The sequence below is a fragment of the Pseudophryne corroboree genome, chromosome 8 (genome assembly GCF_028390025.1).
Source record: "Pseudophryne corroboree isolate aPseCor3 chromosome 8, aPseCor3.hap2, whole genome shotgun sequence".
Taxonomy (NCBI): Eukaryota; Metazoa; Chordata; class Amphibia; order Anura; family Myobatrachidae; genus Pseudophryne; species Pseudophryne corroboree.
In genome coordinates, this window is record NC_086451.1 from 183,325,005 (window position 1) to 183,338,245 (window position 13,241).

General features: G+C 44.6%; 1 protein-coding gene across 1 annotated transcript in view; it reads right to left on the bottom strand.

Annotated features, from left to right (window-relative positions):
• Positions 1-9,085: 9,085 nt before the first annotated feature.
• Positions 9,086-13,241, bottom strand: part of LOC134947590 (uncharacterized) — a 116,036-nt gene continuing 111,880 nt past the window's right edge. Inside the window, exon 8 of the mRNA XM_063935601.1 lies at positions 9,086-10,439. Coding sequence (XP_063791671.1) covers positions 10,203-10,439 — 237 coding nt within the window. The 3' untranslated portion in view covers positions 9,086-10,202. The remainder of the gene's footprint in view (positions 10,440-13,241) is intronic.

Sequence of the window (13,241 nt, forward strand, 5' to 3'; positions counted from 1 at the left end):
TTTCACACACACACGCTTAGCGGTTGCAGCGGCCTGAACATATACACATTTAAGGTATTGCTTTTCTTTCTGAAGGTTAATCAGACTTGACAGTATGTGTATTAAGCGGTGCTGCTGTGTGAGTGCAGTAAGGGGTTCTTCCATGTATGTGTGTGTAGTAAGGGGTGTTGCTGTGTGAGTGTAGTAAGGGGTGCTGGGGTGTGTGTAGTAAGGGGTGCTGCAGTGTGTGTGTAGTAAGGGGTGCTGCGGTGTGTGTATTAAGGGGTGCTGCTGTGTGTGTAGTAAGGGGTGCTGCAGTGTGTGTGTAGTAAGGGGTGCTGTTGCGTGAGTGTCGTAACGGGTTCTGCTGTATGAGTGCAGTAACGGGTTCTGTGGTGTGAGTGTAGTACTGGGTGCTACGGTGTGAGTGTAGTAATGGGTGCAGCTGTGTGAGTATAGTAATGGGTGCTCCTGTTAATGTAGTAATGGATGTTACTGGTCATGCCCCTCTACATCACTAGTCACACCCTCGGCAGCTGCATATAATAGGCACTTTGTAAATTTCAGCTCCAGGCCCATGTGGACCTTAATCTGGCACTGGTCGTTACAAAAACAAAGTTGGTGCTGCCTGTAACCTATACCATAAGTTCAGCAGACGGTTCTATAAGCATGAGGGTGATAAAAGTAAAGGTGCTTATACTGTACACTAGTCATCATAATACATTAGAATATTATAGTTTATTAGCAAAATGTTCCAAACACTGATGTCACAGTATTAAAATTAATTGTGATTAGAAAACCTATAAAAATAAAGAAAGCATAACTTGTTTCCTGGGAGAGGGCTGCTGCTTTCGCTATGAATGTATAATACCATACCTCCCAAAATTGAGGAAAGGAGTAAGCTGGACTCTGGCGCTGCGAAGCTCTGAGAGCTGCTGGCATGCATCCAGCCCCACTGTCTCCTGCGCACAGCATCTATTCACCACTGCTCTACTAGGCAGAGCAGAGTGACAGAAGCCTCCCAACTGCCCCCCACCACGGGACACTGCGGCCCGTGAGTGGGACAGCGGGTCAGTCCCCAAAAAATGGGACTATCTCGTGAAAATCGGGACAGTTGAAAGGTATGTAATACTGTACTTGTGAAATGTCACCTTATCCTATATAATAATTGGCTAACTGCTCCTCACCTCTTATGTGCACCAGTGGCCACAGGAGGTTGCCACACAGACAAAATTAAAATGAAAGTGATCCTGCAGGGAGATTTTACAGCCTGCTGATAAGGTACCATCTAGTTTCCCTTCGTGGAGAGGAACTTTCCCATAAGGCCCTGGGTCCATGTCACAAACAGGTCTGTTCACGATCGCGCCCATTAGTTTAGTCGGGTTTAGGTGCTTTACACGCCTAAACCCAACTGTACTAGGCGCGATCAGCGTGATAACGGGGGCCATTTGAATATTGCTCCTCAATATCCAGTCACTTTAGATGGGAGATAAGGGGTATGAGAACATTTGAATTCCCCCCTAGGTGCCCTATCCACCCTTAGTGCTACACCCTGAGACGTCACCTCCCACTGACTTTACCTCCTTTCATAGCACCACCTCTCTGGAAACTCGGGGCAACACCCAGCCACAGTGTCACCTGGGCTCCACCTCCTCACTATCGGCGCCGCTATGTCCCGTCACTCCAGAGACAGATCAGAACCTCTGTTCTCCTGGGATCCATTCCTGTTGGAGAATCCGCCAACGGACGTCTCTGCGCCTCCTCTCGATACCAGTCTCTCCCTCCTCAACCGCCGTACGCTTCCTCTTGCTCAAGGCATTCCCCTGTCAGTTCTCGCTGATATTGCGAGCCCCTCAACTGGTACTGGTAATTATCTCAGGACCACATGTGCTCCCCCCAGCAGTCTCTGTCCTGTCCGCCCTCATCCCACTCCACTCAACCATTTACTTTAAAGGGGGCATATAACACATATAAATAATCAGTGAATGATACATACAATAAATATCTAGTCATCAATATGTACAATTGACATGGCCTACACACTACTGTTCACTCAATTTTTTTTACTTAACTCTAAGGTATTACAGTAGTAAATGTGTGTTTAACATATCAATGAAAATCAACATTTAGTAAATATACTCCTTAGTTCATGAAACATGTTCTCCACACAACCACTTAAGTACATGTTTGATTATACAGCATAGTAGGCTTGTTTTTAATTTGTGGCCCTCCCTATTATTCCTTGGGTAGGTCACATTGTAAGAACTGTCATGGAGTATTTACAGCAGTGAATTCAAATTATCGGTAATTACTTTTATTTGAAATAGTCTATTTCCAGCCAGGCTTCCCACCTGCGTTGTTCAGATTTTTCAGAGACTGCTTGGGAAGTCCCTCATAGATACAGGGGAACAAAGAGGCGCCACCTATACCATCTGGGCTGTTTTTTTGTTTTGTTTTTTTACTCTACCTGTCCCTATATAGCTTAGAGTAACTCATTGTTAGGGCTGCCATGGAGTATTTTGAAGAATTATTGGTAATTATTTGCTGTTTTACACATGACCATAGGCGTGAGCACAGGGGGGTGCCTGGTGCGCACAGGCACCCCCTAATGTACTGCACCCCTGCACACGCGCTTTCTGCTGCTTCTGCTGCTAATTCCCGTCTCTGACGATGAAAGGGAGGAGAGCGCAGCGCATCTCTGCTGCCCCTCACTGTGTCCCCATCTCTGGCAGTCATTTAAAATGTCTCTCGGCTTTCAATCAGTGTTTGCGGACCAGCTCTAGATTGGCTGCTGGCCCGTGAGCTTTGATTGGCTGTCACAGTGAGTGAGGTGAGGCACAGGAGAGATGCGCGCTGCACTCTCCTCCCCTCAGCGCCAGAGACATGAATTGGCAGCAGCAGAGCACCGCTGGGGGCATATATGTATCTGGCATAGCTGGGGGCATATATGTATCTGGCATAGCTGGGGGCATATATGTATCTGGCACCGCTGGGGGCATAGGTGTATCTGGCACCACTGGGGGCATATGTGTATCTGGCACTGCTGGGGGCATATGGGTATCTGGCACCACTGGGGGCATATGTGTATCTGACACCGTTGGGGCATATGTGCATCTGGCACCGCTGGGGGAATATGGGTATCTGGCACCGCTGGGGGCATATGGGTATCTGGCACTGCTGGGGGCATATGTGTATCTTGCCCCGCTGGTGGCATATGTGTATCTGGCCCCGCTGGTGGCATTTATGTATCTGGCACCGCTGGGGTCATATGTGTATCTGGCACCGCTGGGGGCATATGGGTATCTGGCACCGCTGGGGGCATATGGGTATCTGGCACTACTGGGGGCATTTGTGTATTTGGAACCGCTGGGGGCATTTGTGTATCTGGCACCGCTGGAGGCATTTGTGTATCTGGCACCGCTGGGGGCATATGTGTATATGGCACCACTGGGGGCATATGTATCTGGCACCGCTGGGGGAATTTGTGTATCTGGCACCGCTGGGGCCATTAGTGTATCTGGCACCGCTGGGAGCATTTGTGTATCTGGCACCACTGGGAGCATTTGTGTATCTGGAACCACTGGGGGCATATGTGTATCTGGCACCGCTGGGGGCATTTGTGTATCTGGCACCGCTGGGGGCACTTGTGTATCTGGCACAGCTGGGGGCATTTGTGTAGCTGGCACCGCTGGAGGCATTTGTGTATCTGACACCACTGGGGGCATATGTGTATATGGAACCGCTGGGGGCATTAAGTAAGGGGCATTACTGGAGGCATATGTGTAAGGGGCACTAGACAGAATGAAGGGAGGTGAAGGCTAATAGACACAGAGTGCAGAGGGCAGGATGAGAGGCAGGGTGGGAGGCTGAGAGGCACATAGTGAAGGGGGAGACTGAGAGACACAAAGTAAGGCAGATTGGAAGAGATGCATTACAGGGAGATGCAGGCGGGAGATTAATGTGGATGAGAGACAACGCTGGTAGGGGATGATGGTGGGGGTGAAAGACAATGCAGGGAGGGGAGGAGATGGTGTGGCTGGGAAGTGAGGATGTGGCTGAGAGACACAGGGAAGAGATGATGGTGTAGCTTAGAGACGCAGGACAGGTGAAACTGCTCTGGGCGGGCGTCCACTGACCCCTATGGATTCAAAGAGAAGGATTTAACTGGTAAGTACCAAAATCCACTTTTCTTCTTCATCCACTGAGGGTCACTGGAGTACTCTTGGGACGTACCAAAGTTTCCCCCTTGGGTGGGAGAGCTGGTTGGCACCTGTAACACTAGACGGCCAAAGTTAGTAGCTGATGTCACAAAAGTATCAAACTTGTAAATGCGCACAAACGTGTGCACCGATGACCATGTAGCTGCACGGCAAAGTTATGTCATGGAAGCACCACGACCTGCTGCTCATGACGTTCCCACAGAATGTGTGAAATGTGCTGAAATTAGAGATGAGCGGGTTCGGTTCTCAGAGAACCGAACCGTAACGAACTTCACCATTCGATTCCTGTTCCAAACCAGGCTCGAGTTTTCCTGCCTGACTCAGAAACCCAAACGAGGCAAAACGTCATCATCCCGCTGTCGGATTCTTGCAGGATTTGGATTCCATATAAGGAACCGTGCGTCGCGGCCATTTTCACTCCAGTCTCGGAGAGTGCAGTCAGAGGACGTGTCTCCATCTTCAGTGTCTGTGTGGGGGCGGGAAAGTGGGGTGGCGAGTCTTGTGCTGTGTTGTGCTGCTCAGTCCAGTCCAGTGTAGTCAGTGTCTTATGCTGCATCAGTCCAGCCAGTCACAGTGTTGGTATCCTCTGCTGCTATATATCCCCAGTGCTGCTGGCTGCTGTATAACTCCCTTGCATTTTTGCTGTGTTGTCTTGCATCACACCAGGGGTAGTGTCTTGTGCAGCATCAGTCCAGTGACCAGTCACAGTGGTGGAGTCCTCTGCTGCCATATATCCATTGTAGCTGTATAAGTCCTTTTCAGTGGTGCTGTGTTGTCCTGCATTAAACCAGGGGAAGTGTCTTGTGCAGCATCCAGTGACCAGTCACAGAGGTGGTGTCCTCTGCTGCTATATATCCAGTGTAGCTGTATAAGTCCCTTTCAGTGGTGCTGTAATGTCCTGAATTAGACCAGGGAAAGTGTCTTGTGCAGCATCAGTCCAGTGACTAGTCACAGTGGTGGTGTCCTCTGCTGCCATATATCCAGAGTTACTGTCGTATAATTCCCATGATACTGGCATATAATTCCTGTGATATTGCCGTATAATTCTCGGAATACTGGCGTATAATTCCTGTGATATTGCCGTATAATTCTCGGAATACTGGTGTATAATTCCTGGGACATTGCCATGTAATTCTCGGAATACTGCCGTATAATTCCTGTGACATTGCCATATAATTCTCAGAATACTGGCATATAATTCCTATGATATTGCCATATAACTCTCGGAATACTGGCGTATAATTCCTGTGATATTGCCGTATAATTCTAGGAATACTGCCGTATAATTCCAGTTATGCTGCCGTATAATTCCATATAAATCCATAAAATTCCGTATAAATACAGTCCAGTGGTGCTGCCATATAAATTCAGTGGTGCTGTCCTGTGTTGTATATTATTTACTCCAAATAAAGGGGTTATTAATATTTAATTAAAATAATTTTTACAGGGTTTGCACTGTGAGGTGCAGGGGTACGCTCTCTTGTGCCGCATATTGTGTTATGTAACTCCAGAAAAATAATGGAGAACAAATATTTGGAGGATAAAATAGGGAAGATCAAGAACCACTTCCTCCTAGTACTGAAGCTGCTGCCACTAGCCATGACATAGACAATGAAATGCCATCAACGTCGTCTGCCAAGGCCGATGCCCATTGTGATAGTAGAGGGCATGTAAAATCCAAAAAGCCAAAGTTCAGAAAAAAGACCCCAAAAAATTAATTTAAATGGTCTGAGGAGAAATGTAAACTTGCCAATATGCCATTTACGACACAGAGTGGCAAGGAACGGCTGAGGCCCCGGCCTATGTTCATGACTAGTGGTTCAGCTTCACTTGACGATGGAAGCCCTCATAACTGAGGCCTTGACACTTATGTTGGTGTTAGACATGCGTCCGGTATCCGCCATTAGTGCCGTGGGATTTATACAATTGATGGAGGTATTTTGTCCCCGGTACCAAATCCCATCTAGATTCCACTTCACTAGGCAGATGACAGCGAGATTTTGCCGTTTAATTCCAGTTATTTGGACGTATAATTACAGTGATTTTGCCAATAAATTCCAGTAATTTGGACGTATAATTATTAATTACAGTGATTTTGTCAATTAATTACAGTGATTTGGACATATAATTACAGTGATTCTGCCAATTAATTACAGTGATTTGGACGTATAATTCCAGTGGGAATTGTTTGTGTCGCTTGGCTTAGTCATACAGCTACCTCATTGCACCTCTTCGACATCTTTGCATGAGGTGCTGCTTGGGGCCTAGTTTTTGAAAAGTGCCATCCTGTGTGACACTGCGTATGAGTCCAGGGGTACTGCCGTATAAGTCCACCAATTGCAGATTTTTTTTAAAATGACTGGAGCGTGCTGGAGATGCTGTCAGTGGACCGAACAATTGCGGCCCACTCTCGACATTCAGCCACTGCGTGACACTACTAGATGGGCCAGGTGGTTGTGTCGCTTAGCTTAGTCATACAGCAACCTCTGTGCACCTTTTTTTCTTCTTTGCATCATATGCTGTTAGGGGCCTTTTTTTATATCTGCCCTGCAGTACCACTCCTTCAGTAGATGGGACAATTGTTTATGTTGCTTGGTTTATTCATCAAACTACCTCATTGCAATTCTTTTTCTTCTTTGCATGGTATGCTGTTTGGGGCCTTTTTTTATATCTGCTCTCCTGTCTGCCACTGCAGTGCCACGCCTAGATAGGCCAGGTGTTTGTGTTGTCCACTTGTGTCACTTAGCTTAGTCATCCAGCAACCTCGTGCAACCTTTTTACTTAAAAACAATGGCCCTCATGCCGAGTTGTTCGCTCGCAAGCTGCTTTTAGCAGCTTTGCACACGCTAAGCCGCCGCCTACTGGGAGTGAATCTTAGCTTATCAAAATTGCGAACGAAAGATTAGCAGAATTGCGAATAGACACTTCTTATCAGTTTCTGAGTAGCTCCACATTTACTCGGCATCTGCGATCAGTTCAGTGCTTGTCGTTCCTGGTTTGACGTCACAAACACACCCAGCGTTCGCCCAGACACTCCTCCGTTTCTCCAGCCACTCCCGCGTTTTTCCCAGAAACGGTAGCTTTTTTTCGCACACACCCATAAAACGGCCAGTTTCCGCCCAGAAACACCCACTTCCTGTCAATCACATTACGATCACCAGAACGAAGAAAAAACCTCGTAATGCCGTGAGTAAAATACCTAACTGCATAGCAAATTTACTTGGCGCAGTCGCACTGCGGACATTGCGCATGCGCATTAGCGACTAATCGCTCCGTTGCGAGAAAAAAATACAGAGCGAACAACTCGGAATGACCACCAATATTGTGAGGTGTTCAGAATAGACTGAAAATGAGTGGAAATGATTGTTATTGAGGGTAATACCGTAGGAGTAAAATTACCCCCAAATTCTGTGATTTCAGCTGTTTTTATGTTTGTTTTTTTTAAATCATCCAAATCCAAAACCAAAAAAGTAGAATTAGAACCAGAACCAAAACCAAAACACAAAACACGAAAAGTGCCAGCCGCACATCTCAACCTGAAATAGATGCAGGCGGTTGTAAACTAGCATGAAAATAAGCCTGTTGAATGGTCAGCTTAATCCATCTGGTATCCGTTCACATGGTCGCCCATGTTATGGTCGACAGTCATTAGGTCGACCACTATTGGTCGACATGGACACATGGTCGACACATGAAAAGGTCGACACAAGTTTTTTAACTTTTTTTTCTTTTGGGGAACTTTTCCATACTTTACGATCCACGTGGACTACGATTGGAACGGTAATCTGTGCCGAGCGAAGCGAAGGCACCATGCCCGAAGCATGGCGAGCGGATGCAATGCACTAATTGGGGTTCCCAGTCACTTTACGCAAAAAACGACACCAAAAAAAAGGTTAAAAACCTCATGTCGACATTTTCATGTGTCGACCTTTCATGTGTCGACCATTTTCATGTGTCGACCATGTGTCAATGTCGACCATGTCAATGTCGACCAATAGTGGTCGACCTAATGACTGTCGACCATAACATGGTCGACCATTCATACCGGAACCAATCCATCTAGCCAAGGTCTGTTTGGAAGCTGGCCAACCTACGTTGACTGCATCATAGAGAACAAACAATGCATCTGTTTTACATACTGTTGATGTTTAGGCAACATAAATGTGAAGCGCACGAACTACATCCAAAGAAGCTGGAGTTCCTAAACCTTATATCAGACGTATCTGAAAAATGGGTGCTCTTTCGGATGTACCTGAAAAAGGGTGTGCTCCCTCTGTCTGCTGTATTTGAAAGGGATGCTCTCTCTGTCAGCTGTATCTAAAAAAGGGGCGATCTCTCTCTCTGCTGTATTTGAAAGGGGTGCTCTCTCTGTCAGCTGTATCTGAAAAAGGGGTGCCGTCTGCTGTATTTGAAAGGGATACTCTCTATGTCAGCTGTATCTGAAAAAAGGGTGCTCTCTCTGCAGTATGTAATTATTAGTATATACATTTATGAGTAATTTGTGCGACGCTGTCGGCGAAGTCAACCGCAGTGTGTAAGTATTTATTATATACTAGCTTTTTGTCAGGGGCTTCGCCTGCATGGAAATCTTAACGCAATAAGACTATTTTCATTGCGCCCATCTTTAAGTTTAAGTTCATTACCCAACCCATAAAAGAATTAGCGTGAAGATACATAGGCTATAAGTTAATGGACAGTCTAAGGAACATATCAATTTTCAAAATGCGTTCAGTAGTTCCTGAGTTTATCTCATACAAACAACTAAACAAACAAACAAACGTTCCCCAGCATTGCTCAGGTATTTATTTATCCCAATCTTCTATTGGACAGGAAAAGGAATGAATTCTATCTATAGTGTAAAATCAAAGTAATTTTATTTACAGGTAATTAAAAGTATAAGTACAGTATAAGAATTATAAAGTCATTTTTTACCCCTTCGCACCCTCCATGCTGATGGGGGCTGAACTTGGACTGAAACGGCATCGGGGGTGTCACTATTCATCTCAGCAACCCCGAAAACGATGGATTTTTACATGTAACCCCTATCCTACCCCCACCCGTAGGGGTGTCTTACTCCAATAATAATTTTTTCCAGATTGTAAGTCGTATGTGTACCAATCTTGGTGTAGATTGCTCCAGGCATTCCAGAGTTATGCTGGAACATACTGTACATACACACATACATCCATTTTTATATATGTGTGTATATATATATATATATATATATAGATAGATAGATAGATAGATAGATAGATAGATAGATAGATACACAGCACATGGTTCATTTCAAAACATTTTCTTTATACACAAACTTAAGTGATTATTATAAATAATAAAAATAAATAATAAAGAAGCATTTGACCTTTTATGAATAACCATTACTAATTCAGTGTGGCTGGGATTTTTTCGTGCATGTCTGATATACATTATGGTATTTTATTTAGTGTTAAATAGTCTGCAATGAGCATGTACTTCTAATTGGTTAGCAGTGAAGAATCCCAGCTACAACTAAGTTTAATCAGTAACAAAACACTAACACAAATGCCATAATGATTTGGACCCAATGTTTGTATGGGGGTTACTCTGGTTGGTCTGCTATCCTGCCCCTGTATTTCTGATGAAGTGACCACTGACCTATAACATTGAACATTCTATAGGGGGAGATGTACTACCAACCAGCTCCTAACTGCCATGTTATAGGCTGTGTATGAAAAATGACATGAGCTGATTGGTTGGTAGTTTATCTCCTTCTACTTTATCAATCTCCCAGGCTTAGTACATCTGGCCCTATATGAGCTACAATAATCATACTATATATTTGTTGTAGGACTCCATAGTATACAAGATACTTTAGAGAAGGAAATAATCATAGGAAAAGTAATTAGTTTCCAAATTGTCATACTTAGAAACTCCAGGTTCATATGTTTTTTAATTAAAATTGATATTTCTTTATAGACACATCTGTACATTCTATTTAATTGGCATGCATATATGGGCACATTGCTAAAATCCAATATGACGATTTTCAGTTTGATTCTCCACATCTGTTCCACTCTGCTGCCTTCTGCTACCACTCCTGGAATGTACTTCAGTGTCTACAAATAACCCTTTTTGGGGGGTCGCGTTATTGCATCGGTGTACGAGTAATGGCTCGCGAGTAGAATTGCGGCTCTTGAGTAAACGCTGCAGGACTTGCTTATCACAACGCTCCTTTCGGAAATCATCTTCATAAACTTTTAACTGGGGAAACAAGATCCAAATTTTATTACTCACTGACACATTTTAAAAGATCCACCAGTGGAGCTAATTATTTCACTTGTGAGGAGGCCTGGAAATATGAACTGTTTGGGGTCCTGAGGATTGCTTTTGAATAACTATTGTGGGTGTATGGGATATACTGAGGTGCTTCTCTGAATTTCAGCAAGCCAAATATGACATGTGGGTACCCTAGTAACCCTGGTAGATACAGTTTGTATATCATATGAATGGCGCTGTTCAGTGTTGGTCACTGTGAGTGGTGTGTGCATATATGACATGCAGTCATAAGGTAATTGGTAACAAGGAGAAAAAAAAGGTCAATTCATATATACGCAATTCAAGATGAATAATAAAAATAATATTGTAGCAGAAAGTGTTGGAATATAAATGTGTAGCAGATGTATTACAGGAACTATTTTATTTCATAGTCTTGTTTCAATCCAGGTGGTTTTAGAGTCTGAAGTTTGTATATGGTATTCATCTCTGTGCGGGCCAGATTTTTTTTCTACATTTTTATTTCGCCGTTTGGGTTTGATGGTTTGTAATCCTATGAAATATTTGATATGATCCGTTGAGATATGATGGTGAGTTCGGAAATGTAATGGGTGGCAAGGGAGAGAAAATCAATTCACATTAATGCAATTTGAACGTAAATGACACTTGCCTACTTTGCTGCCCTCTCCTCTGGGAGGAGGCAGCGTTGTAGGTGCATGGGGGCATGGCCGGCAGCAAGATGGGCGATCCAGGGGCATGACAAGAGGCAATGTCTGCTGTCCGGAGGCATGACCTACAGGGAAGTGGGCAGTCTGGGGGCGTGGCATCAGGATCGCATCATTGTGGCTCCGTCCCCCGCTATACAGTGCTGAGAAAATAGGCACTGTATAGTGGGGGGTGGAGCTACGATGACGCGATTCAGTGCAAATCTCGTCATCGGATCCCCACAAACCGCCCACTTGTTCTCTGCTGTGAGCAGCCAAGGAGGGGTGTGGAGGGGATGCAGGGAAAGCAGGAGGCTTGCCCACCTTTCCGGGGGCCGGGAGGGCCACCCGATTTTCGTGAGCCTCCCGGCTATTCCGGGAGAGTAGGCAAGTATGACGTAAATGCAATACATTTATTGATTAAAAAAAAGCTCACTTGGTGCCCACAGGATGTCTATGTACAAAAATGAAAGGTACAAGTGAAGAGCTGGCATGCTTGGGATGTTCTTAATATTCTTAATTTTCACAAGGTGAGGATATTGGATTAGCACAGAAATTTTGCATATTTAGGCAATAAAAAGCATAGTAAAACATAAAAATGAAAAAGGTAGCACTCTCAAATGTTCATAAAAACTAAATCGTACCCCAAGTGGATTAGGAGGAGCCGCAGGTGTTGCAGAGTACCCGGTATACCCTGCATAGGCTCCTAGACTTATACCAAATGAGATGTTGTCCAGGGTCCAGCTGTGTGTAGTCCAAATGGTGCATGTAAATAGGGCCAACGTGTTTCAAAACCTCCAGTGTCTCTTCTTCAAGGCTTGTGCTTACCTGTTCAAACTGTGTCCTTTTTATTGTGATCTGTGGGGGAAAACAAAATGACCGGCATCTGTTACCAGCCACTTCCGTTTTAGGGGCAGGCAGTGAAAGAAAAAGTTTTTTCTTTCTTCTTTTCTCCCCTTTTTTGTCCATTATACTGAGCAGGGGGAGGTGGTTTAGGCATCCTTAGGTCCATGAGGGCATGTGCAAGAGAGGGTTTAAAACATCCATTTTTTGCCTATGATCAGCACTGTTTAGAAACAGGAAGTGGTCCGTCGGACATTTTGTGGTGGATATGTGTCCTAATTTTGAACAGTGAAGGGGTATGTTTCAGCCAATATCTTGAAGTAATAATAGAAAGAAGGTTTTCTTTCACCCATGTTTGATCTTTTTTTTTTTTTTTCAAAGTGTTTTTATTGACCAGTGAATTACCAGTAAAACAGGTTTAACAGTGTGCATTATATGAGTAGTACATTACATTACATTATGAACAGATAGTAACAAGAAATACACTCATACTCCGTGTAAGCCCTAGGTAGTAATAGTATGGTAACTGTAGAGGGTATGTAGTAACCTTTGGAGTGCGGGGGAGTCAGGTGATATACATGTGTGATATAGAGTCGGTGGTTCAAAAGGGGGGAGGTGCAGAGTCCAATGTCTCCTGCAAATACCATTTGGTGTCTTTGAAGCATTTCCGCAGAGCTTCCCTTGTAACCTGGGGGAGGGTCTGGATGTAGGGTAGCCAAGTGTGGAAAAATTTCTCGGTCAGTTTGTCTTTCTGTAAGGCGGTATTTGTCCAATCTAGGTGGAATAGATGAGAGATCCTAGGATGTAGTAATGTGATGGGGATTGTGTCGGTGGATATCCATTGTGATAGGATTGTTTTTTTTGTGGCTGCTGCCAATTTAATTAAGAGAATGCGTTGTCCTTTGGCTAGTCCGGGGGGGTGTTGTTTTGGGAATATGCCCCAGAATGCCCATGTTTTGGTGATGGTAAATTGTATCTGTAACTCTGTTGTAATATATGACTGAAGTGTCTGCCAGAGTGTGTGTACCTTGGGACACGACCATAGGCAGTGTACAAGATCTGCTTCTGGAGCAGTGCATTTGAAGCAGTGAGATGATGGAGCTGCACCAATAAGGTGCCTCAGTTTGGGAGTGATATATGCTCTATGTAAAATTTTTTGGTGCATTTCTGAGTATGTGACTGAGCCTAGTGTTTTGTCCAAGTATGCGTTGGCTTCCAGGATTAGTTTCATTGTGAGGTCTGG